The sequence below is a fragment of the Chelon labrosus genome (genome assembly GCF_963514085.1).
Source record: "Chelon labrosus genome assembly, chromosome: 18".
Lineage (NCBI taxonomy): Eukaryota > Metazoa > Chordata > Actinopteri > Mugiliformes > Mugilidae > Chelon > Chelon labrosus.
The window spans coordinates 22,971,860-22,994,109 of NC_140351.1; the positions used below are offsets into that span (position 1 = coordinate 22,971,860).

The 22,250-nt window shown below is 41.8% G+C and overlaps 1 protein-coding gene across 1 annotated transcript; it reads right to left on the reverse strand.

Moving 5' to 3' along the window:
• Positions 1-1,565: 1,565 nt before the first annotated feature.
• Positions 1,566-21,242, reverse strand: LOC311503116 (dual specificity calcium/calmodulin-dependent 3',5'-cyclic nucleotide phosphodiesterase 1A-like). Its single transcript, XM_084565650.1, has 16 exons — positions 21,007-21,242; positions 17,366-17,525; positions 15,395-15,508; positions 14,879-15,061; positions 13,863-13,929; positions 12,536-12,652; positions 12,205-12,345; positions 9,877-9,977; positions 8,953-9,081; positions 8,370-8,471; positions 6,844-6,964; positions 6,584-6,665; positions 6,038-6,158; positions 5,117-5,271; positions 4,537-4,673; positions 1,566-2,585 (listed from the first exon to the last, which is right to left on the reverse strand). The coding sequence occupies exons 1-16, from the start codon at positions 21,089-21,091 to the stop codon at positions 2,364-2,366; spliced, it is 2,037 nt and encodes a 678-aa protein (XP_084421776.1). The 5' UTR covers positions 21,092-21,242; the 3' UTR covers positions 1,566-2,363.
• Between the last annotated feature and the right edge of the window lie 1,008 nt (positions 21,243-22,250).

Sequence of the window (22,250 nt, forward strand, 5' to 3'; positions counted from 1 at the left end):
GACCACTTAGAAGACATGATGCTGAGTCTGAAACTGTTTCGCTCTGTGCTCAGTATGATGGAAGAGGAGCTTTCTGAAGACCAGGCTTTAGTTTACGGTTCTCTCTCTGACAAGGACAGGTAGAGGGTCTGCCATTACCCCCATTTCCCCAAATCTATTCTTTCCAGTACAGTACAATATCTAGTATTTTCAAACTACTTATTAGTAACTGTGCACATTTTATTTCTCTTACTTGAAGCCATTGTCTTTTCTTACCAGTAGGAGCCAGCAGGGAATTTATTTTTATTTACTGTAATTCATCTAACATTACACACTTTTACTGATTTGTGTGTGTGTGTTTGTGTAGGTTAAAGGTTCGAGAACTAGAACGGCTGAGATGTGCCGTGAAACAAGAGGCGGGAGAGCTGGAGATGCAATTAAAGGAAGTGGCTCATCAGTATGATGAAAGCTTGAAAATGGTAACACACTCAAGTATTAACAACACTCATTTATAAACTGTTCTGACTGATTGTGTAAAATAGCGCTTTAAACTAATGATTTGTTTTACTGTATTTCTCTTCACTCATTATATTTGACTAGAAAATGAATCGACTGCTGGATGAGCAGTCACTGCTTTCCTCTCAACTCAAAGGTTTTCTACCTGAAGTCGTGCCCACGTGATCGAGCCCCGTCCCCAATAGGACAGCAGCCACTTGGTGCTGTCTGATGTCCTGGCTCCATCCAGTTGATGTGCAAAGTTGCCCTGTGTCCACCTGGAGCACGTGGGACGTGGATTCCACCAGAGACGGCGTAGCTACTGCAACAGCACAGAGTATACGCGGACCCTAACGCCGTAGCTGATGTGCACCTTCCCAGAAATGTAACTACGCTCTGCAGTGCCGCAGACCGCAAGAGCTGTGATTGGTCCACTTGGTAGTAGCGTGTTTTTGATTTAGTATTTCTAGGTGCTTTTCCATCTCTGCAATTTTTAAATTGATTGTTTTGGATCAATAAACACATGGAGGGAAGGTTAACTGAGGAGGTCAACCAAACTTAACTTTGGTTGATTTCTTTCTCCTTTGACTTAATTACTACTGGAAATATTTTTGTACATTTAATATATCATATGTTGTTTAAATGTTTTTTTTCTCCTTACCTTATATTTCTTGTATCCCCCCTCTGGATCTTATCTTATTTAGTCAACACAGAGTTTAAAAGGAAAAAGCCGCATGTATTTGGCATGGGATTAAGAGAGGATTATGACATCTGAAAGTACAAAATAATATTTTGAAAGGTCAAAACTCAGTGTCTGGAAGCTTGAACTCCAAGAAAAAGTTTTACAATAATGAAACGTTTGTAAAATAAAAGGGAACATGTACAGAGTCTCTTCCACATGCTTTTACAGCAGAGCCAGCTCTTTTTTTGGGGTGTACTATACTATTCCAGCATTAATATGTTCTGACAACTGGAACAAATATTGATGGTTGCAGTCTATATTCACTGTGTAAACTGTATTTATCATCAAATATGTTTTATTGTGCTACTTTTGCCATGATAATAGAAATATGTAAGACAGTTTTCAATAATAGATACTGTTGGTATTCATAAACAGACTCTGTTTAAAAATGGCAAATTCATTCATCTTCTGTAACCACTTGTCCACTGGAGGGTACAGGGTCATTGGGAAAGAGGTGGGGTACACCCTGGACAGGTCTCCAGTCCATCACAGGGCTGACACAGAGAGACAGACAACCATTCACACTCACATGCCTCCTCCATTTCTGTCACTGGGGAGGTTTAGAAATGTGTAACGTTTTGGACAATTTATTGGCATAGTAAAAATAGTAAGTATAGTTAAAAATACACTTTGAGACTGATCTTGTGATGTGGTTATTGGCCCTTGTTACCAGGATGGTGCCCCATAATTATTAAGAAATGAATAGTTTTATTTTAATAATTAATAATCATATTAATGATGGTCATTCATTATTGTTAATAGCCATATTTGCTGCTACAATGCACAACATCAGTTAGCAGTTTTTTCAGTGTTTGCTAAAGCTCTGGCAATAATATGCCAAAGACAGTGGCACATCTAAGTTTTCACCAGTTAAATGTTAGTTAACAGGCAAAAACCAATAATTAAATACAGGAAGTCTGTGGGCATAATAAAACACGGTATGAGCACAAAGCTATAAACAAATACATTTGCAATTTAAATTAAATAATGATTAATTAAAAATATGCTTCAAGTCATTGACAGACGTGTGGTTGCTTTTATGCACTATTGAGCGTAAACAGTGACTAAAGATGAGCAATATCACCATTAGCGTAGCAACCCATAGGAGGTTTAGCGTCAGGCTGACGTCACGTTCTAGAGTACAAGGTCACTTTCGGCGACGCAGGCAGATGCGCTGCAGTCTCCTGGCTCTTGTCCTGGCGTCAATGGGCCGCATTTCGGCTCTGAATTTTGAATGGTAGAATCTGAAGGAGCTGGCACAGTAGCTGGGTCTCTTGGAGAAATAAACCAGTTGGCAGTCACACTCAGGATCTGCAAAGACAAATGCAGTTTTTGAACTTTTGACAACTTCTTCCAACTCATGTAGCCTCTACAAAATATCAAAAATACTTCTTTAAGCAGAGACTTAAGCAGACACCTTGTAAAATGAAGCGGCCTCCAACAGCATACCCAAAGCTGAAACAAAGGCAGGTGGATTTGTTTGCCTTCTTGGAGACATTTCAGACACCCTGTCTACTTTTAAGCTCAGGCTCAAGACTTTCCTTTTTGATCAAGCTTACAGTTAGGGCTGGACTGAACTATCCTTTAGCCAAGCTGCTATAGGCCTAGACTGCTGGGGGATGATGCACTGAGCACCTGTCCTCTACTCTCTTCTATCTCGCACCTTCTATCCTCTAGTTTCTTTTCTCTGGCACCTCTTCTCTAATTTCTTCTCTTTTTTTACTCATGCATTGGTGTGCTACTACCGTATAGCACATTAACTGCTGTGTGTCCCTCTCTCCATCTCTGGAGTCTGGAGTCCTGGCTGTTAATTAACGGGACATATTGAAGGATCCAACAACTTCCTCTGAACAGAACTTCCACAGCAGCACAGCTGTTTTGCTCTAGAACCTCAACAAGAACAAGAAGAACAAGAATTTCCTGGGACTTTTAAGCATCAAAATGAATCTCCTAATCAGGTCTACACTGCAAAAATCTCTCATGATGAATAGAATAATCAGGTGAGGTGAGTTGAAGTTTGATATGTTTATTCATTAGCTGATTTCAACGCCGGTGAACATCCAGGGATTGGACATCGACATCGTGGATGGCTATAAATACCTGGGTGTTTGAACCTGAACAATAAACTGGACTGATCAGACAACACCAATGTCCTATACAAGAAGGGACAAAGTCGCCTCCACCTGCTGAGGAGACTGAGGTCCTTTGGAGTGTGTAGGACGCTGCTCAGGACCTGTTATGACACTGTGGTTGCATCAGCAGCCTTCTACGCTGTGGTCTGCTGGTGTGGTGGAGTCACAGAGAGGGACAAGAACAGACTGGGTAAACTGATCAAGAGGGCCAGCTCCATCCTTGGCTGTCCTCTGGATTCAGTGGAGCAGGTGGGGGAGAGGAGGATGTTGGCTAAACTGTCCAACATCAGGAACAACCCCTCTCATCCCCTGTATGAGACAGTTGGGACTTTGGGAAGCTCTTTCAGCCAAAGACTGCTGCACCCACAGTGCAGGAAGGAACGCTTCTGGAGGTCTTTTGTCCCCTCAGCAGTCAGACTCTTCAACATCAGCATTTCCTAGCCCTTCTGCTGCTGAGATTCTTCTTTTCAGGACATACAAGAGCACAGTATACCATTATCTCACATCTTTCTCTTTCTAGTTGCAATACTTGGTAATACAACTCCTATTGGAGTTTGTTGTTTTACTCATGATATTCATGAATGTCAATGTCAATATATATATTTAACCTCCTTACCACCTCAACCCTCAATCTACACGAGTTGGTTGTTTCAACTTCTGACTAGCCACTGTAATTTTTACCTGATGCAGTATGTAAATATCTTTTGTACATAACATATTTGTCTGCCATATTCTATTTTTTTGTATCTTTTTTGCATCTTGCACTGTTGTTTCCTGCCGCTGTAACACCCTAATTTCCCCACGGGGATAAATAAAGTCCTATCTTATCTTATCTTATCTTATCTTCATGTTAAAATATGTTTTGATACCGACTGTTAGAATTGAAACTTGAAAAAAATATAGTAGCTTGCAGCAGCCCCAAATATATCCCATTTATAAACTTTGGTCTTGGGTGAATCATATTTAATTTAATTTAATTTAATTTAATTTATTGAGATATTCAATGGGGGGGGGGGGGGGCTTATGGGTTAAAAGAAACTGAACCAGAGTCATATATGTATATATAATGCGTTATAGTTTGCGCCAACAAAGGCCTGACTACAGCAGGTAGCCGGAATACCAACCTGGATTATTGTCTTTTTCTTCCTCGTTCGGCTGTTGTTCCTCTTGCGGCTTTTTGTTCTCCACTTGCTCTTTTTCTGCCCCGTCGCTTTTCAATTTCTTCTGTCCCCTGTCAGCTCTATCAACAGGTTCTTTGGACTCTTTTTTCTCCTCGTTTTCCTGGCCACCCTTCTCTGGCTCCTTCTGACCCTTTTCCTCCAGGTCTACAGGTGTGCACATAGGCAGACAAAAAAAACGTCATGTCCATCATTTCATAGCACTTAATTTCCTGCAGACTTACTGTAGCCCTAACCATACAGCAAGACACATAAGGACAGCCATTCACAATTAAATTAACAACTTAGAGTCATTAATGGATCTAAACGGCCAAACCATTCTCATTTGATGCTCTGAAAGTGGGCATGGCTTGAACGTTCTGACTGTGGGAGGAAGCTGCTACCTCCCAAGGAAACCATTCAACCAGCTAACCAGGTTCAAACGTAGAACCTTTAGAGGAGCTTCTTTTAGCCATATGTTGTGTTGTGAGAGGAATGCTAACCACACAAACCACCATTCAGTCCTACTTCTGAGACTTGTGTTTGGCAAAGATGGGCATTGAAAAGACCGACTTATATGAGTGCAAGACGTAAGACGTCGCCTTAACTACCTTTGTCTGCCTGGCTCTTCCACGTCTCTCTGTTCCGATGAATCTCTGCGTTCCATGCGACCTTGAAACTCTTTACGTCCACCGTATTCAGAGAGCAGCTAGCCTCTGAGCCTGAACTCTTTATGCTGGAATGCGTTCCATCGCTGCCACTAACACTGTTATTAACGTAGACAATATATACACGTAAGCATTCGGTCATACACATGCTAATGCACACCAGCTGTGACAGTCTTGAGCTGTCAACTGTCAGTGAAAGCACATGCGACAAATGGAAAAAAAATGGGTAAAAAGTAAGAAGTGTCAACAGGGGGACAATGGACTATGTTGGTTTGTTTTTGATTTTATGAAAACTGCACTGATTTTGTTTAATTGTACAGCATTGTTGATGCATTATGCAGAGATTAAATGATAGGACAATAGTATCCGCAGTGCAACATCGCAGAAGGAAACTGATCTGTTGCACTGGTTTGTCAACTTTTTATTTTATGTAAAAGATTAATCCTCTACTGTACAGTTAAGGTTAGAACGTATCCTAATGTCTCATTTTTTAAAACTCAAATATATCTGGACTGGAAGTTTTAATTAATGGTTAAAGTCTTAATGTACCAATCTGGAGACGTGTACATGAAACAAATGTGATCAACATATGTACAGTGGATATATAAATGAATCTGACCGTCTTTGTAGTTATTTCTATTTACAGTGCATGTTAATCTGAATAAACATGTGCATATTTCTTTACACATTCCTAAATCAGACCACAGATCTACAGATTCTTGCATACATTCACAAATCAGTAGGAAAGCACACACATTCAGACTGAGACACAGACTCACAACCATCCACACATATTCGCAAATAATATATCTACATTATTATCTCCGCATAACACGCAATACGACGGTCTTTTGTGTGGGTCACCTAGAGTGTCTGAAGACTGCCAGAGCGGAGCAAGATGCCTCCTCAATGAGCGGTGTGACGATCTTCTCAATCATTTCTGTTAACACGGTGAATGTTGGCTCCACGATGAAGTCAATGAATCCTGCAGGAAACAGCAACCACTCCAGATTAATGTTTAGTCTGTATCTTCTGGTTGTTTTTGCTAAAGCACATCTAATCAGTGGATGGCAAAACTCTGTTGAAGCGGGAGCACTCCTGTTGAGTACAGGTGGTCTTCACTGTGACTCAGGACGGATTGCGTTTTACCATGTCTTGTTAAATGAAGACCTAAAAATAGGAGAAATTGTTTGGTTTTTGGAGCCATGTGTTTGCCTGTCAGGCTATAAGTGTCCCTACACAACTGGGTAAGGGTGCCTTTCTCTCCTGCATAGAGGTCCAACAGTGTCTACATATAAAGGTGACAGTGAAAAAGTTAATTATCACTTATCACTCCTTCATTTAACATGTTGGATTTCAGAATGACCTAAACAACCTCAGATGTTACTCAGTTACAGTCGTCTGCCTTACCAATTTGGGACTGGGCCACCATAGTAGATTTTCGGTCACAGAGAGGGGAGAAAGGTAAACCCAGCTCTGCTTCTTTATCTCCCTGAAAACAAAGTCAACATCACGCATTTCCCAAAGGCATCCAGCATCATTAATATATAAAACTTTCTATGTGTAAAGTTGAATCTTGCCCATGGTAAACCCTCTAAAAAGTTCCACTCTGTGCTTGCTGCTATAAACAGTGGCCAGGAAAGCACAAAGAAAATGTTTTTGGCGACAACCTGTTTGAAGAACTCCTCCAGTAGTGACATAGTCCATTGGTGATGGAGGTCCCATTGTTTGGCGGGATGGCTGATGTCAGCGGTGTGTAGCATCAGGGATAAGGCCTTTGGTTTGTCAATCCTGCAAATACAGTCTACTCAGTCACTGCTAGGATTCTGTTAATGAGTCAACCTGCTGCTATTCATCTACTACATAAATATACTTGACTGTGCCCAAATGTTCACCAGAGAACCTGAAGTTGAGAGCCTGTAAGCACTGATCAGCATGATGTTGATACACTGTATTATCTCCACGGTTTGTGACAGTATTTAAAAAGAAAGGTTTTATACACCAAGCACTTTCTCATAGGGTATAGCATTCTAACTTGTGTTTGTGAACAGAGATACTTGATACAGTTTGTTTCCGTGAATATGAATCTCTCCTTCTAATTAGTCCAAGTTTTGAAATTGTAGCTGTGGTGATAGGGAGGTATGTGGATTCCGTGTGGGGTAGCAGGTCGGGAGCCAGCTGGGAGTCCAGTTCTGAGCCTGGTGAAGGCCATGTATGTGCTACCTAGGCTCCCCTCAGATCATTGATTTTCCATGTTGTTTTGCTGGAGCTTGTTCTCCTGCTCCACCTTCCTAATCCACTGTTCCCACACATCAAGTCTTTTCCTGTTCTTTTTCAGCAACTCCTTAACATCACTTCTGAACCAGGGAAAGCATTGTCCTCGTGGACATGGGGTTACCTTTACAGACATTAATATACTCTGTTTGACAGTCAGACTGATGCCCTGGAATTGTCTTCTCTGCTTCCAGTGAGGGAACTGGAATGGTTTATGAGCCGGGTTCTGCTCAAGTTTTCTTCCTGTTAAAAGGAGTTTTACGATGCTACTGTTGCCTTTAACAGTTGTTGTGTCTGTATCATAAGATACCCACTGTATCATCGCCACAAACAGCTGTCTGTTTTGTGTGTGTCCCCAGGTCCCCAGGTTGTGTGTGTGTCATGACACACACAGTCTCTCACATTCTTCAATTTTTTCCGCTTCTGACATTATCTTTGAGGAGAGAATGTTCACTTGCAGCCCATTATACCACCCACTGATAGATATCTGATAGATGCCAAGATAACAAAATAATCCATGTTACTCACTTGACTAGTGATTATGACCAGTTAGTGATACAACCACAGCCTAATAACAGAAAACCCGAGCTCCTTGACTGTTCTTTCTCTTATCTCCTTCATCTCTCTTACTCCTCCAATGCCTCGCTGACCAATCTACACCGATCAGGCATAACATTATGACCACTGACAGGAGAAGTACATAACAATGACCATCTTGTGACAATGCAATGTTCTGCTGGATAACCTTTGGACCTGGCATTCATGTGTCTACCTCAGCCTACCTAAAATGTTAAAAGTCTTACGGATGAAGCAATGTGGTCGAGTTTATTTACTTTTCCAATTAAATTATAGATTTGTTGGTGTTGTAAGGAAATTTAACCATGGATCACGTGTAGTCTGACTAGGCTTCACAGCTACTCACAACTCAGGCTGCTGCATGAGGCTTTTCATGACTTTGACCTGCTGGAAGTGGCAAGACATGTCGGTGGCCAACACCATCTCCACTACCAGAGTCCGCAGTTTCCTGAAAGAGAGAATATGAAATGTGAAATATCTTAATAACTAGCAATGGAACAGACTACCATAAACAAACATGCTACCTTCAGATGAACTGAAGCAATGTTATTGGTCCATTTCTATTTAGGCCTACTCTTAAAGGGTCGCAGAGGTGCTGGAGCCTATCCCAGCTGTCAGTGGGCAAGAGGAAGAGTGCACCTTGGACATGCCCCGACATGGCGAATACAGAGAGACAAACAACCACCTACGTTCACATCTATGGCTAATTTGGAATCGCCAATTTACCTGCCATGTTTTTGGAATGTGGGAAGAAGAAATCCCATGAAGGCACAGCGTTCAAACACTACACGATTTCTTTATTTTTCATCTCGCATCCACAATAAGTCACCAGTTGTTCAATAAGCTGTATTTATCGTTTGATAAACAAATATGAATGAGTTCCATGGCAAAAAAAAACCCCAAAAAACATGGAGACTGTCACCTCTCACCTCCAGTCATCTGTTGAAAGATTAGAGAGAATGTTCATTTCGTCTCCATCCTGTAGCAGGCGGAAGGCAGCGCTGATGTGGTGGTTTTCCAGAACAGCCCGGTCATTATACAGCATGGCCGTGGCTGACCTGCAAATCCCAACCGGACGCATTCAAATTTTTAAGTTAAGGCAAATACTATGGGGCTAAAACACTGACAGTAAACATTGGCACTGAAAATAGAAATTGCCATTGAAAACAAAGACTTGAACTAAAAAATCCAATATACAGTTGTGACGTTCACGAATGAACCAAATCTATTGACCGGCTCTTTAAAATGAACAGTGGGAACTGAGTCGCAGTTGCGGGAGTTGGAAACTTGGAAGTTGCCGCAACTTGGCTATGACCATGATAAGTAAATCCTATATTAATGAGCCTCTTCATGTCTCTCCCATTAAGCCCCACCTCTAGGAGCTAAAACACTGACACTGAAAGTTGGAACTAAAAACCAGTGACATCAAAACAATACAGCCATCGTAAAAAAGACAACCATGGTGAAAACATCTGAGGATTGGCATTGAAAAAAGCGTACAAGTGCAAATGAGTAGTAAAATAACGTAAGATTTTAAGATTAATTTTTCAGTGATTTTAGTTTTTTATTTCATTACTTGTTTGAACGTCATTACAACCCTTATCCAATACAAACGTTTCAATGCCAATATTAGATTTTTCCATTCAAGTTTTTGTTTTCAATGCCAGTGTTTACTGTCAGCTGCCATAAAATCCAATAAGAATATGTGAAAAATGATCAGTAATGCAAAAGATGATAGTAGAACACATGATGATAACACTGTGATGTGTTTTATTGGCCAGAAACAGAACCTGGACAGAAGTGTAGACATATTTCTAATCTAATCTATATAATTGTTGCTGGTTGGAAATTACCTGGTCTGTATATGGAAGTTGTTGGTGGTCCCCGTATGTTCAAAGTCGTGGATGGCAGCTGCAAATATTATGGCAAAGATCTCCAATTCAGTCAGCCAATGCTGTAAGAAATAGTCAGATGTGGAAAACAAAATACATAAAGTGACCAAACTTAAGGTAAATGGGAGTTCAAACCTATATCATGGGCTACCTGAGATGGCATCTAAACTGAAATAAGTGTATTATTTATATCCTTTATATCCTCAGTCTTTTAATTCATATAATCCATCTTTTCTCATCTCTTGTCGCTAGAAACCTACAGCATGAGAATTATATGTCGTAAAGATCACTTAAACCTGATGCATCTGCATTTGTTTCACATGGGAAATTAATTCAGTTTTATTTATATAGCATCAACATCAATCCAAATTGTCTGAAGGAGATTTATAGAACCTAGAGCCTGAAACCCTCACACCAAGCACTAAGGCGACTGAGGAAAGGAGAACACAGCTCTGGGCTCATGTGCTTGGGAAGCCATGGAGAAGCAGCTTTGGAACTGTAAGGTCACAGGTTTGCTTACCCCCATGTCTATGGCTGAGGTACCTTGAGCAAGCTCCTGGCCCCCAACTGCTCTGAGTGTACACACTGCTATAGGAACAAATTGATGGGTTAAATGGAGAGAAAATATTTCCCCGTGAGGGATTAATATAGAAAAAATAATAATAATTACAATTATTATTATAAAATCCGTCCACCGTGGACATCTGAGGACTAGTGGATATTTGCTGGAGACCACCTACACTGGCAGTGACGGAATGATGACATGCGGTGAAACATTTCATCACTGGTCAGTGTGGGCAGTCTGGCATGGTTTCGCCGAAATTACGTACAGATTCCACGTTCTAGTGACCTCTGGTTGGTGTAGCTGGGTGTCACTACTGCGGACATGAATCACAATCTTTCCATATATTGGCTTATCCTTAGCCAGCTCTTTCAAAAGGGATTCAGCGCCGCTTGCTCTGGCCTTGGGAATGCATTTGACTATGGCTGCTGGAGTCTCTAACATCACGTTTAGCAAAATAGAGTCGGCAATTACCAGACTTGGTAGGGTGTGTTGCTCAGTGGGGAAAATTAGTCTGAAACATGAATGGGTTGATGGTGAACCGTATGCCTATGCTTCCTTCGTAGGCTGTGGAAGGGGGACAGCTAGCTAATCTAAGTTGGTCCACATCAGCTACTAAGGCCTGACAAGCTACCGCTGCTGGATAGCTTTCAAAGGTGTGGAGCCATGCTTCCAATTTAGTGAGCCTCGCCTTCAGTGCTACAAGAAAGGCTACATTTATCACGTTGTTGCACACCGAACAGGAGAGAGAAGGAAAAACAGACGGAGACATAGAAGCCATTGTTAACCATTAAGCTACCAGAACAAAAATAGCTGTGTAAGTGAGAGTTCTGTGAAGACATGTGGTTGAGTAAGATGTGTGTACAAACTATTTAGAATATAGAGTTTAGGGCTTTGCAGAGAAAAGAATGTCTCTTTAAAACGAACGATGGGAACTGAGTCACAGTTGCGAGCCGTTTTTTTTTCTTTTTTTTCTTTGCTGTGTTTCACACAGATGCACACACAAGCTCCTCTTTTTCATTGGTGCTTATTTGATATGCAAATATCACATAACGTCATCTGAGTACCCCACGCTGCCTTTACATGAGGGCCTCAGTACGCATCGGTCTCAAGATGGGGAAGGGGAAGGTTTTTACCAAATTTCCCATGGGATAAATAAAGTATCTACCTAGAATCAATCATTCAAACCAACAGAATATTGGTGGGATGTCCAAGTTAGATCTTACCCTATCATCCTTTCCAGTGATTATTTCCAAGATAAAATGAGTTAACCCGAGAGTGGCATCTTACAAATAAATAAATATCAAAATGAGTGAGTCTTTTGAATGGCTCTTTGAAAGGAACGGTACCACAAGATCCAGCTCCCTTCAAAGAGCCACAAATCCCATCTCTACTCAAGACATCAGCCAGGAATTCCTGTAAACTACAGGAATTGTAGGCTGCTTGTAGATGGCTACCTGAAATGTTTGACATTAAATAAAGGAAATAAAGTCAATGCTACGTTAACTTCTGACCAACTTGGTTAGACTTGTGCTTGGATTGTGACATTCACATTCTTAACATAAAGTAGTGATCCTAACTAAGACAGAGAATGTTTACTAGAATTAAATGTAGGGAAGTGTGAAAGAAGTATTTTATATGTACTTGGCTAAGGTACATATAAAATACGGCATTTCCCTTCATGTGCATATGGAGGTAGGTCACCATTAACCCGACATCAGACTTACCACCATGCCAGTCTTAATAAGGAGATAATGAATGGTCTGTGTGACATCGGCAGCATGCATAAGATTGTGGTAAGGGTTGTTGTGTTTGCTGTAGCCCATTTCCAATGAGTCCAGAAATGACATGAGTGCAGAGAGAGGGATCTGAAAGCCCAAGAAAGAAGGATAATAGATAAACACAGCAATATTAACAAAGGTTAGACAGGATTCCAAACTCAGCCATTATACCACCGATAATCATATTTTTGAGATAGATTGTAGTAGTGCAGAAAACAAATTCCTTGTACTTGGTCAACAAAGTTCAATTTACACTCACATTTTAGTTTGAGCTTACCTTGAAACGATTGATCAGGTCATATCTGGTGAGCAGCTCATAGAACACATATTTCAGAGCATGCTGTCCACTGGCATCATTTAGTGCAAACACATCAAAAGACCACGTATCCACATGCTGGAACAGATACAAACCAGTTTCATTATCACATGAACACCCAGGAATACGTTTAGAAGTCAGTCTATTTTACTTCTACAAAAGTCGATGTTTTCATTTGATTATTGCTTCACATCAAAACCCACAGAACAGCACATTTGAGAGAAGTTAATCTATGATGTATGATTTGTCTACAGAAGGTATAGTAAAGTCTCCTCATCTTCCTCTCACATTTCTACACTTAGAGATGTGACGTTCACAAACGAACCGAACCTATTGACCAGCTCTTTAAAACGAACAATGAGAACTGAGTTGCAGTTGCAAACCGTTCTTTTTTAATTTTTTTCTGTGTTTCACACAGATTCACACACAAGGTAGGGAGTGCAGCCGAGTACATGTGCAGTGCTTATTTGATATGCAAACATCGCATGACATCTGCTGAGTAGTCCACACTGTCTTCACATGTGTACCTCAGTATGCACTGGTCTCGGGGGGGGGGGCATTCTTCCTTTGAAGTGACTGGCTGGCAACTCAAAAAGGCTGGTATCTTAAAACTAAATATCAAAATGAGCCAGTCTTTTGAAAGGAACAGATCCACGAGATTCAGCTCAATTCAAAGACCGGTAAATCCCATCCCTAATAACAGTGCACCTTCTGCTGGCTTCCAACAAACAACCAGACTTCCAGCTGGGGGTGAGTAGCTGTATCTGTAGGAGGTGAGCTCTCAGATCATTAAAGTAATGACGACGCATTTTGTGAGGCATGTGTTGTGCAAACTGTGCACAGTTAAATAGATTATACTTACACAAGGACATTTCAGAATAAAATAAATCTTTAGATTTGGGTTGTGTGCAAAGGCTGGGATTACGTTCTTACGTTCTAAAAATCCTGTGATTTTTACAGCTTTAAATATGGTCACAACCTGCCTGTTTATTTTTAAACCTTGTTAAACTTGACAGTGTTGCAGTGATTTCAGTGAAAGTAACTGTTGATCCACATTTTTAAACTTCCAAAAAGGTGCACTTTTTCTTTTTCATGATCAAATTGAAATACTGTGTTTGTGCTGTTATTTCTCACTAAGTGCATCACATGTATAACTGAACTGGTTAGTTCACATATTCCTATAGTAATATTTACTGCGTTATGAAATCACGGTTGTTCCCCTAGCCTCTCATTGTTATCACCGAGAGAGGGAATGAGAGTCAAGACAAGCAAACAAACACATTCATACCCTGAGCACAGCAATGACGTTTGGGGGATAACTCAGACCAGCCATGCTGGAGGTTCGTCTGTACATCCTGCCACAGAAACATAACAAGATAAAACACACATGGACACACACCACCATGTTATTGCATTATTATTATTTTTTTTAATTATTATTATTTATTTTTTTTACAGGTTGTTACATTGTCCTTGTGTCTTCTCCCACTATAGATACTCTGATCTCAATTTAGACAGTTTTCAGCTGCATTCTGTCCCAATTCTTAAATGCCGTTTTTGTGGTTAATGCAGAGACTATAGCGACAACGCAGACACCCACGCAGAGCCTTCGCGGAGCCTAGCACCGTAACTGACGTGCACCTACACTCAAGAGCTGTGATTTGTCCACTTGGTAGAAGCGTGTTTCCGCTTTAGTATTTTTGGCTGCTTCTCCATCTCCGCAATTTTCGAATTCATTGTTTTGGATCAATCGAGAATAGGTAAGGTTAACTGAGGATGTTTGGACTGACTCGTTCGCCGAAATTTCAGCAAAATTTGGCCTAAAGTTTCAGTCGCCATTGTTGAAAGTGAAACAGGAAGTGGAAAGTGAAGCAGGAAGTAGAAACAAATATTAACCTGACTGGCAAAATACACACAGCGCCGAATGGCAGATCAGACCACTGGCAGTTACAGAGCCATACTTGTGCGCTCGTCAGTCTGGCTCGCAATGGTGCAGGCTGCGTGCGTAGGTTACAGTGTCTAGGTCCCGCAGTACCCTAAAAGTGCCTTTAGGGTCTGCGTAGGATCTGGGATTTCGCCGTAGCTATGGCGTCAAATTAACGCAGAAGCATAAACCGCCTATTAGTTGTGGTGGTATGGTAAATGGAAATGTCTTTATATTGTGTTATTTTCTCCACTTGCTAGTTTCACCTGTGTTTTTTGTTATGCCATTAGTCCTTAATTAGACCATGAGTGACCGCACTCCAGCGACATAATCTATGAGCTCTATGACTGCTTAACCTGCGTAGACCAAACAAACCAAACCTCTCCACAAAGATGCCAGCCTGCACCGCACGGACGATACTGCGAAAGCGCGGCTTGTCCTCACTGCTGCGCAGCATCATGCCCCTTTGTCGGGTAAAGGTGGACGCCAGCCAGTCACGGACCTCCAACGGCACAGTGTCAGTCTGTATATCACTCAGCTCGTCTTCTGGATCCGCCATCCGCCTGCAGGAAGATTCAGAATGTAAGGAATTTGATATTGGTATTTATCAGCCATATATATGTCCCAGGTTTGCCAGTGCTCTCCCTGCACGTAAATGTTTGAGAAATTAGTCATTTCAGATCAGTGGTAGAAAGTATACATAATTGGCCACTGTGCTTACGAGTACTGTAGTGAAAAAGTTTTACAAGGTTGTATTGCTGAAAACCTAAATATCCTGTGTAGCACTGTGTAAAATCTAATGATATATTTTTGTTAAATCCTCAATCTGGTTGAAGAAGTTAAGAAGTTACATTATTCAGTCTGGTATGATGAAAGTATTACCAAAAGCTCCTTGCCTGTTTTCCTCTACGTATAGAGATTCAAGAACTGAGGCGGCGTACTCCAGGTTTTTCTTTAAGTCCACTACAGACGCCTCACCCCTCTCCAGCTGCTTTACAAGACATCGCAACCTGCAACACACAGCTGCCACATCAGTATACACATTTATACAAGTATTCATTATTGTTATTAAAATTATTATTTCAATAATTTATTGTATGATATACATGATAATTACCATTTGTCAGCCATATCTATTTTGGCTAAGCAAGAGCAGACACTAGATTAAAAGAATAAAATTCAGATAAACAAAGTGACAATGGTGTAGACTGAAAGTAACCTGTGTTTCCTAGCTATACTTCAGGATTAGGGAGAGACGAAATGTTAAGAGATGTACGGCTGTTAGGGTGAAATGGGGATTTTAAAGACAAAACAACAGACAACGAACAGAATTTAGCTTTTTTAAAAGCTAGTAGTATATTATGTGTCTATCACTGAGTTCAGAATAAATCAATTTGCTGTTGTTGCAAATTAATTCATTAATGGACTCCTACAAGGACCATACTCCAGTAACACTGTTGATTGGCAATTGGCCCTGATCATTATCTGAAAACGCTGCAGGCTGGTTGTGTTTCATGGCCAGGAGTTCTGAGTATGGCCTTCTACTGCTACTGTTCTGTAAATCATGGTGTAGATGGTGGACATGGCTGTTATGTTTAGTGTGCCCACGTTGTCTTTTGTCACCCTCCTTCGAGGGTGATCTTCTGAAGCAGCGGGTTTGCATGATGCTTTGGCATTTGAGGTAGCAGGCCCCAGGAATTTCCCTCTTAGCTTTGGAATTGGCAACAGTTACCCAAGAGAGTTGTGTCATCTTCCTTACCTCCTACATTGCGGGGGTACCTTGACTTGTCCTGAGAACAACGTGAGTGTGTATGCATTGGTGAAGGTTCTCCTTGAGGATTGAGTTATCTTAAAACCTTGGTGCATCCTTGTCCTGGAAGTATGCATGTCGCTCTGTCAGCCAGGTTGTGCTCTAATTCTCTAAACTAATCGTCAGTTTGGGGCTGAAAGGGGGTTGGATCAAAATGCTCAGTGTCTCCAGCTATAAGTCAAGCACTTAGAGGGGTGAATCCGAGAAGTGTCTTTGGGGAAAGGTGAGACTAAGCCCGTGCTTGTAATGCTTTCTGTTGTTAAGAAGCAGGATCTGAACAGCCGCAACCACCTTCATCGTTGTACAAAGAGGATGCTGGTCTGTCCTTGTCCCCCCTTTTAGTTGGATGATTGGGTCGTACATCGGTGGCTAAGACGAACAGGAGGCAGAACACCTCCCACAAAAAAACTGCTTGTGTCCTCCGAGTCTGTTTCAGACAGGTGGGAAGTCAAGCTGCTGTCACCTCTGTCTCTCAGAGGAGGTTGAGGATCTGACTTTGTTCAACCTATCAGTCCTTGCCAGCTGGGTTCACCTTCCAAGTTCAGAGCTCGCGGAGAGTGTTTGAGTGTTGTCCAGTGAAACAAACAAAAACTGAGAAAAACTGTGAGGAGACTGAAATTATGTGGAAGAGTATGAGCAGAGCAGAAGAATGGTTGATGAGAAATTTAGCACCAGAATCTTAGTTACTGAGTTTGGTATGTGATGAAGACTTACGGGTATGAGAGCCAGATAATGACAATAAAAAATAAATGCTGTGACTGAAGACAGAGCCATTAGAGAGCCCCCTGCAATTCGACCCCAAACTGGGACGCCAGATGTTTCAGAATCAGAAACATATTCTATGCAGTTAGAGACTGGTACATAAAACAAGTCAATGGCCTAAATCCTGAACAGTTTGTCATGTATCAATGGATGTGTTTGGGGGCTGCAGCTGAAAAAGCACAGTATCCCTTGTGCTTCAACCTTGTCCTTGGGACAGGCAGAAGCCCGGAGCACAGACGTAGAGAAGGCCAACCAATCTATGTTTCTGTGTGCTGGTTCTCTGTGCATACTTGACCTGATAGCAGTCTTCTCCATGGCATCAGGTGCATCAAGGATTGGCAGCTCATCAGCCAGGATCTCCTCAGAGTTGCGTGTGTCGATCGTCATTTCTTTGCGGTGAGTGATGTCAGCGTTAGCTATGACAGCGGTGCACAGTGCATTCTGGGACCGTGAGCCTGATCAGGTTTCAAACAAACAGACACTCTTTAACTCTGCTGCACATCTCATGACAATAGTTCCTAAATTCCAATAAATTAAAATATTATTAGAAATAAAAACTGGAGGTGATATGGTGGCTGGTGTGAGGTACATAATTATCAGTGTTCCATTATTTATCATAGTGTACACCAGACTGGCCTAACAGTATTTTCATGGTACAAGAAAAATGGGTTTCAACATCTGGGCAGACCACAGCACAGGTAAAATATCACTTGTCTTGACCATAGACTGTAAATGAAGATGGATGATTCCTCAAATGAAGTCAAGGCAACTATAGCTTCCTCTGGTGTCTGGTTGCAGTAAAGGTCATAAACTCCACCTCCTCCATGTAAGTGGATGGGTCTTGGGCCAAACAAAAACACTAAAGCACCTATAAAATATTTTTTTCCTTGTACCTGGTGGAGGTAGAGCGGAGCTCCGTATTAACCAAACGAAAATGCGAGTGAGTTTGGCGGAAATGTGGACAGGTCATCGATAACACGGCTACGTGTTGTCCACTCTCGGACCGTACTGCACAGACTCTTGCTCCAAGCTCGGAAGATGACGCCGCTAATGCAAGGAAGTGTGGATGCATTGTCCATATTTATATACAGTCTATGGTCTTGACCAGCTCACCATCCAAGTATTTACAAATGAACAGCATCATCAGAGCAGTAACATTGGCACAACATAATCTATCTTTACTTTTTGTATTATCATTTAAAATGTCTATGCGCTTAGGGCCACCAAAAGTAGATGTATTATTTTTTGTTCATCTGTTTGCTGTTCAGTTATGCTTTAGGTAAGTTAAAGAGTTAATAAACTCACGTGAAAAGAGGGTGTGTGGGCTCCGTTTTTTCCCTCCCACCTCATTGGCAACTGTAGAGAAGAATGCATCGTCTTTTATTTTGCTGGTCTGAGGCAAAACTAGAGAAGATCTTGGTTGAAGAAAGATATGGATTTAAATTCAGATGTAAAATCATACTCAAAAGTAGTAAAAGTTTTGTATAGTGGCAGGTAGCAAGACCACCAGTAACCACAAAATGATTACCTTGTTCAACAGCCTTGGCTGTAAAGTCAGCTACTTTAAGTTTGGTTGGAGCAACAGTTTCAACATAGAACATGGAGAAGACATCTGACATTCGTCTGCTTACATGGCTGCTGACATACATGAAAAAGGAAATGCTTTTCGGACCAATCATAGGGGTACCACAACCCCTATGATTGGTTGTTACGGTGACACATGGTTCCATTTTTGGGAAAGTGAATGTCCGGTTACGCTGTAAGCTATGGCGTAGGCTCCAGATCTAGAGCATAGAAGTGATGTACAACTATATACCAAGCTTGACTATAAATAAAAAAACAATAATAAGTATTTTCCTTTACTGATCCCAGGGAACAGTTTGGGGGTTATGCGCTTGCTCAAGGTACCTCATCCCTGGACTTTATATGTCCCCTGACCAGGACGCTGAACCACCAGGGAAGACTACTCATAATATTCTGATTCACCACATAACCCAGAATCTAGAACACAAAGCAGTGGCACTGGGGCTGACAATATGCAGATAATTAAAACATTCTGCAGTAACATAACTCACAATTAAAATAATATTGCTTCAAATGTTTTCTTGTCTCTCTTTCAAAGCAGCAAAAGCTTCAATTCCCCTCTCAGTGTAATGAAACGTGTTCCTGACCAGTAGTCCTTCTCCATGGACAGGGCACTAATGAGATTTTCCTAAATTCAGTTCAATTTTATTTATATAGCGACAATAACAATACAAATTGTCTCAAGATGCTTTACAAAACCTGGTCTGAAAACAGTCCTGAAACCCCAAGGCGTAACATTATGACCACCTTCCTAATATTGTGTAGGTCTCCCTTGTGCCTCCAAAACAGTTGTGACTCATCAGAGGATGGACATGGGCCTTCTGAGGGTGTCCTGTGGTGTCTGGGAACAGAATGTTGTTAGTGGGGGCTTTTGGGTCCTATGGGTTGAGGGGAGGGGCCTCTGTGGATCATCCCACAGATACTTGATCAGTTTGGGATCTAGTGAATTTGGAGGCCAGGTCAACACCTTGTGCTGTTCTTCATGTTTTTTTTAGTTGTTCCTAAACTGTTTTTGTGTGTGTGTCTGTGTCAGGCTGCATCCTGCTGGGGATGGCTGCTGACATCAAGGAGTGTCATTGCCATGGGGTGGGGGTGTCTGGTCTGGTCTAGGTGGGTGCTACATGTCTAAGTAACATCCACATGAATGAATGCCAGGTCCAAACGTTTCCCAGCAGAACACTGAATTTTCACAAGATGGTCAAAGTTATTTACTTCTCCCGTCAGTGGTGTTAATGGCTGAACGGTGTACAAATACACGTGGGACTAGTAATCACACAAGCATAGTGCATGGGTCTTGTCCTTCATGACCCTGTTCACCAACCAAAGAGTGTGTGTGTGTAGATAAAGAACAGCCAGAGTAGGAATTGTGACAGAGGACACTTCATTAGTAATAATTACTCCCTGAGCTCAGCATCCTAACAACTGACAACACACAATTACTTGCACCAATCAAACTGATGCCGCAGTCATTTCCAATCTCTTCTGGTTCCCATAGAGATAGCATTACGTAAACACACACACTCACAGACACACGCACACAAATAAAAAATAAAAACAACAGAAAACTTTACCTTTACCTATAGGCACTGGACCAAATGTCCTTTTTGACATATTATTGGTCCAAATATGTAAAATATTATATGTTCATATAGCATGTATATGTTAAGTGTATATGTGTATATTACAGCCTCGAAACTCAATTGCTCAAAGGATAAATAAGAGCCCATTCAGAAAAAACAGAGCAATAATCAGATTTCCATTTCATCCCAAGGTATTGTGTGGGGCTGAAGGCAGAGGTCTGTGGATGCCATATAAGAGGCCAAACTAAGACCATTTCTTTATGGAGGTGACTGTGTATACAAGAGCACTGTCAGATCTCCTCTCCCTAAAACCCTGAAAGGGATGTTCATTGAAACTCAGGAAACAAAAGTAAATTGTCCACGGAGAGTATTAGACAACCAGTACATAGACCAGTTCAGAATGATTCATATGGAGTCAAACAGAAAGAAGTCACGTTGTAGACCTGAGACTTAGCACACTCACGTGTGTGAGCCTGTGTGACTGAGTGGGTAAACCTGACATTGTGACTCTAAAGTTCTTTACCTAGGTAGTTTAGCACTAAATACAAGACCACTTAGTAAAACGATTTTACAAGAATACATACGCACAGAATATTTTCAGCCACTTTTTTCCATTCCGAATGTATAAATGTGCACCTACAATTCAAACCTAATAATTCCAAGAGCACCACCTGTTCAGTAACACAGTAGCACCAAGCAAAACCTCTCATACACGCATGTACATAGAGCGTACACAGCAGGACCCAACCCAAACTGCAATGGGGTCACTCACCAATGGTGAAGCTGAAGCCATCAATGCTGAAAGTGGCGCTCCGACACTTTTTGATTCCGTGTTTTTTAAATGTAGGTTCTGTCATTGTGGCCGTTGAGTCTCCTCTGCACTCCTGTGCTGCCTCGTCTGCCGGTAGATGAGTCTGGAGAGCAGTTCACCGCGTCCCAGGAGAGCAGTAAATCCACAGGCTGCTTCCTGCGAAATGGCCGCAACCCCGGCAGTGCTTGTAGTCTAGTGGAGGTTGGAGCTGCTGCTGGTTCAGGTGAAACGCCGGCATCCTCCTCCCTGCTCCTGCTCCTGCTCCTCGCCCCCCCAGGGCTGTGATGCTGCAGTGACACTCAATGGCAATCCCCTCGAGCCTAGGCACTGGTGGTTGTCATGAGGAAAGACGCACAAGGATGTGATGTCTTAATGTGAAGGAACCTTCTGACATGCGAGATAGACTTAGTGTGGCCAGGTTGTGTGTAGGTGGGTGGTAAAGCCCTAAGTCTTTTTTTTTCAAGTGACTGGCTAAAGGTTTAAGTGACAGGTTGTGAATGAAGACATGAGCTGATGGAGCTTTGAGACAGTGTCAATCTTTTCAGTCTCCATGATTAAGTATACATTAGCTAGATTTTTAACTAGACCAAGACTCTTGATTGTATTTTTTTGTTTGCACTAGATTTCTATGGTAAAACATGAGTTGGTCAGTAGTAATCAAGCCGCTTAGGTGCTTGGACCCCTTATAATGATGATAATAATTGCTAGCAAAGAGATCCAGGCACCTGCATTCAGCTTGGACCCAAAGCCATTCTCACCTAACTCAAGGGAGCTCGGGAGAGCACTTCAGTGTAGCACAAAACTAGATATACACCAGGGTGCCAATAGCATTGTTAACTACAAAAGGTGTTGTTAGGTTTGTGTTGCTCATCAACCTCCATTGATATAGATACTGTATGGCCTTTTTTTAAACCCGTCACATGGATGGCCAGGTGCGTGTGCGTCATTCACCTCGGCACGTCACGGACCAGGATGCGCTATGGGGACACGGCTGTCTGGCGGAGGCGGTGCGACGCTCATTTGTACATCCGTTCATGGAAAGAGTATTCCCTGATGGCAGGGGCCTATTTCACCTGGATAATGGGCCCTGCCACAGAGCAGCAATGATTCAAGAATAGTTTGAGGAACACAGCAACAAGTTCAAGGTGTTAATCTGACCTCCTTATTCCCCAGATCTCAATCCAATAGGGCACCCGAGGCTGCAC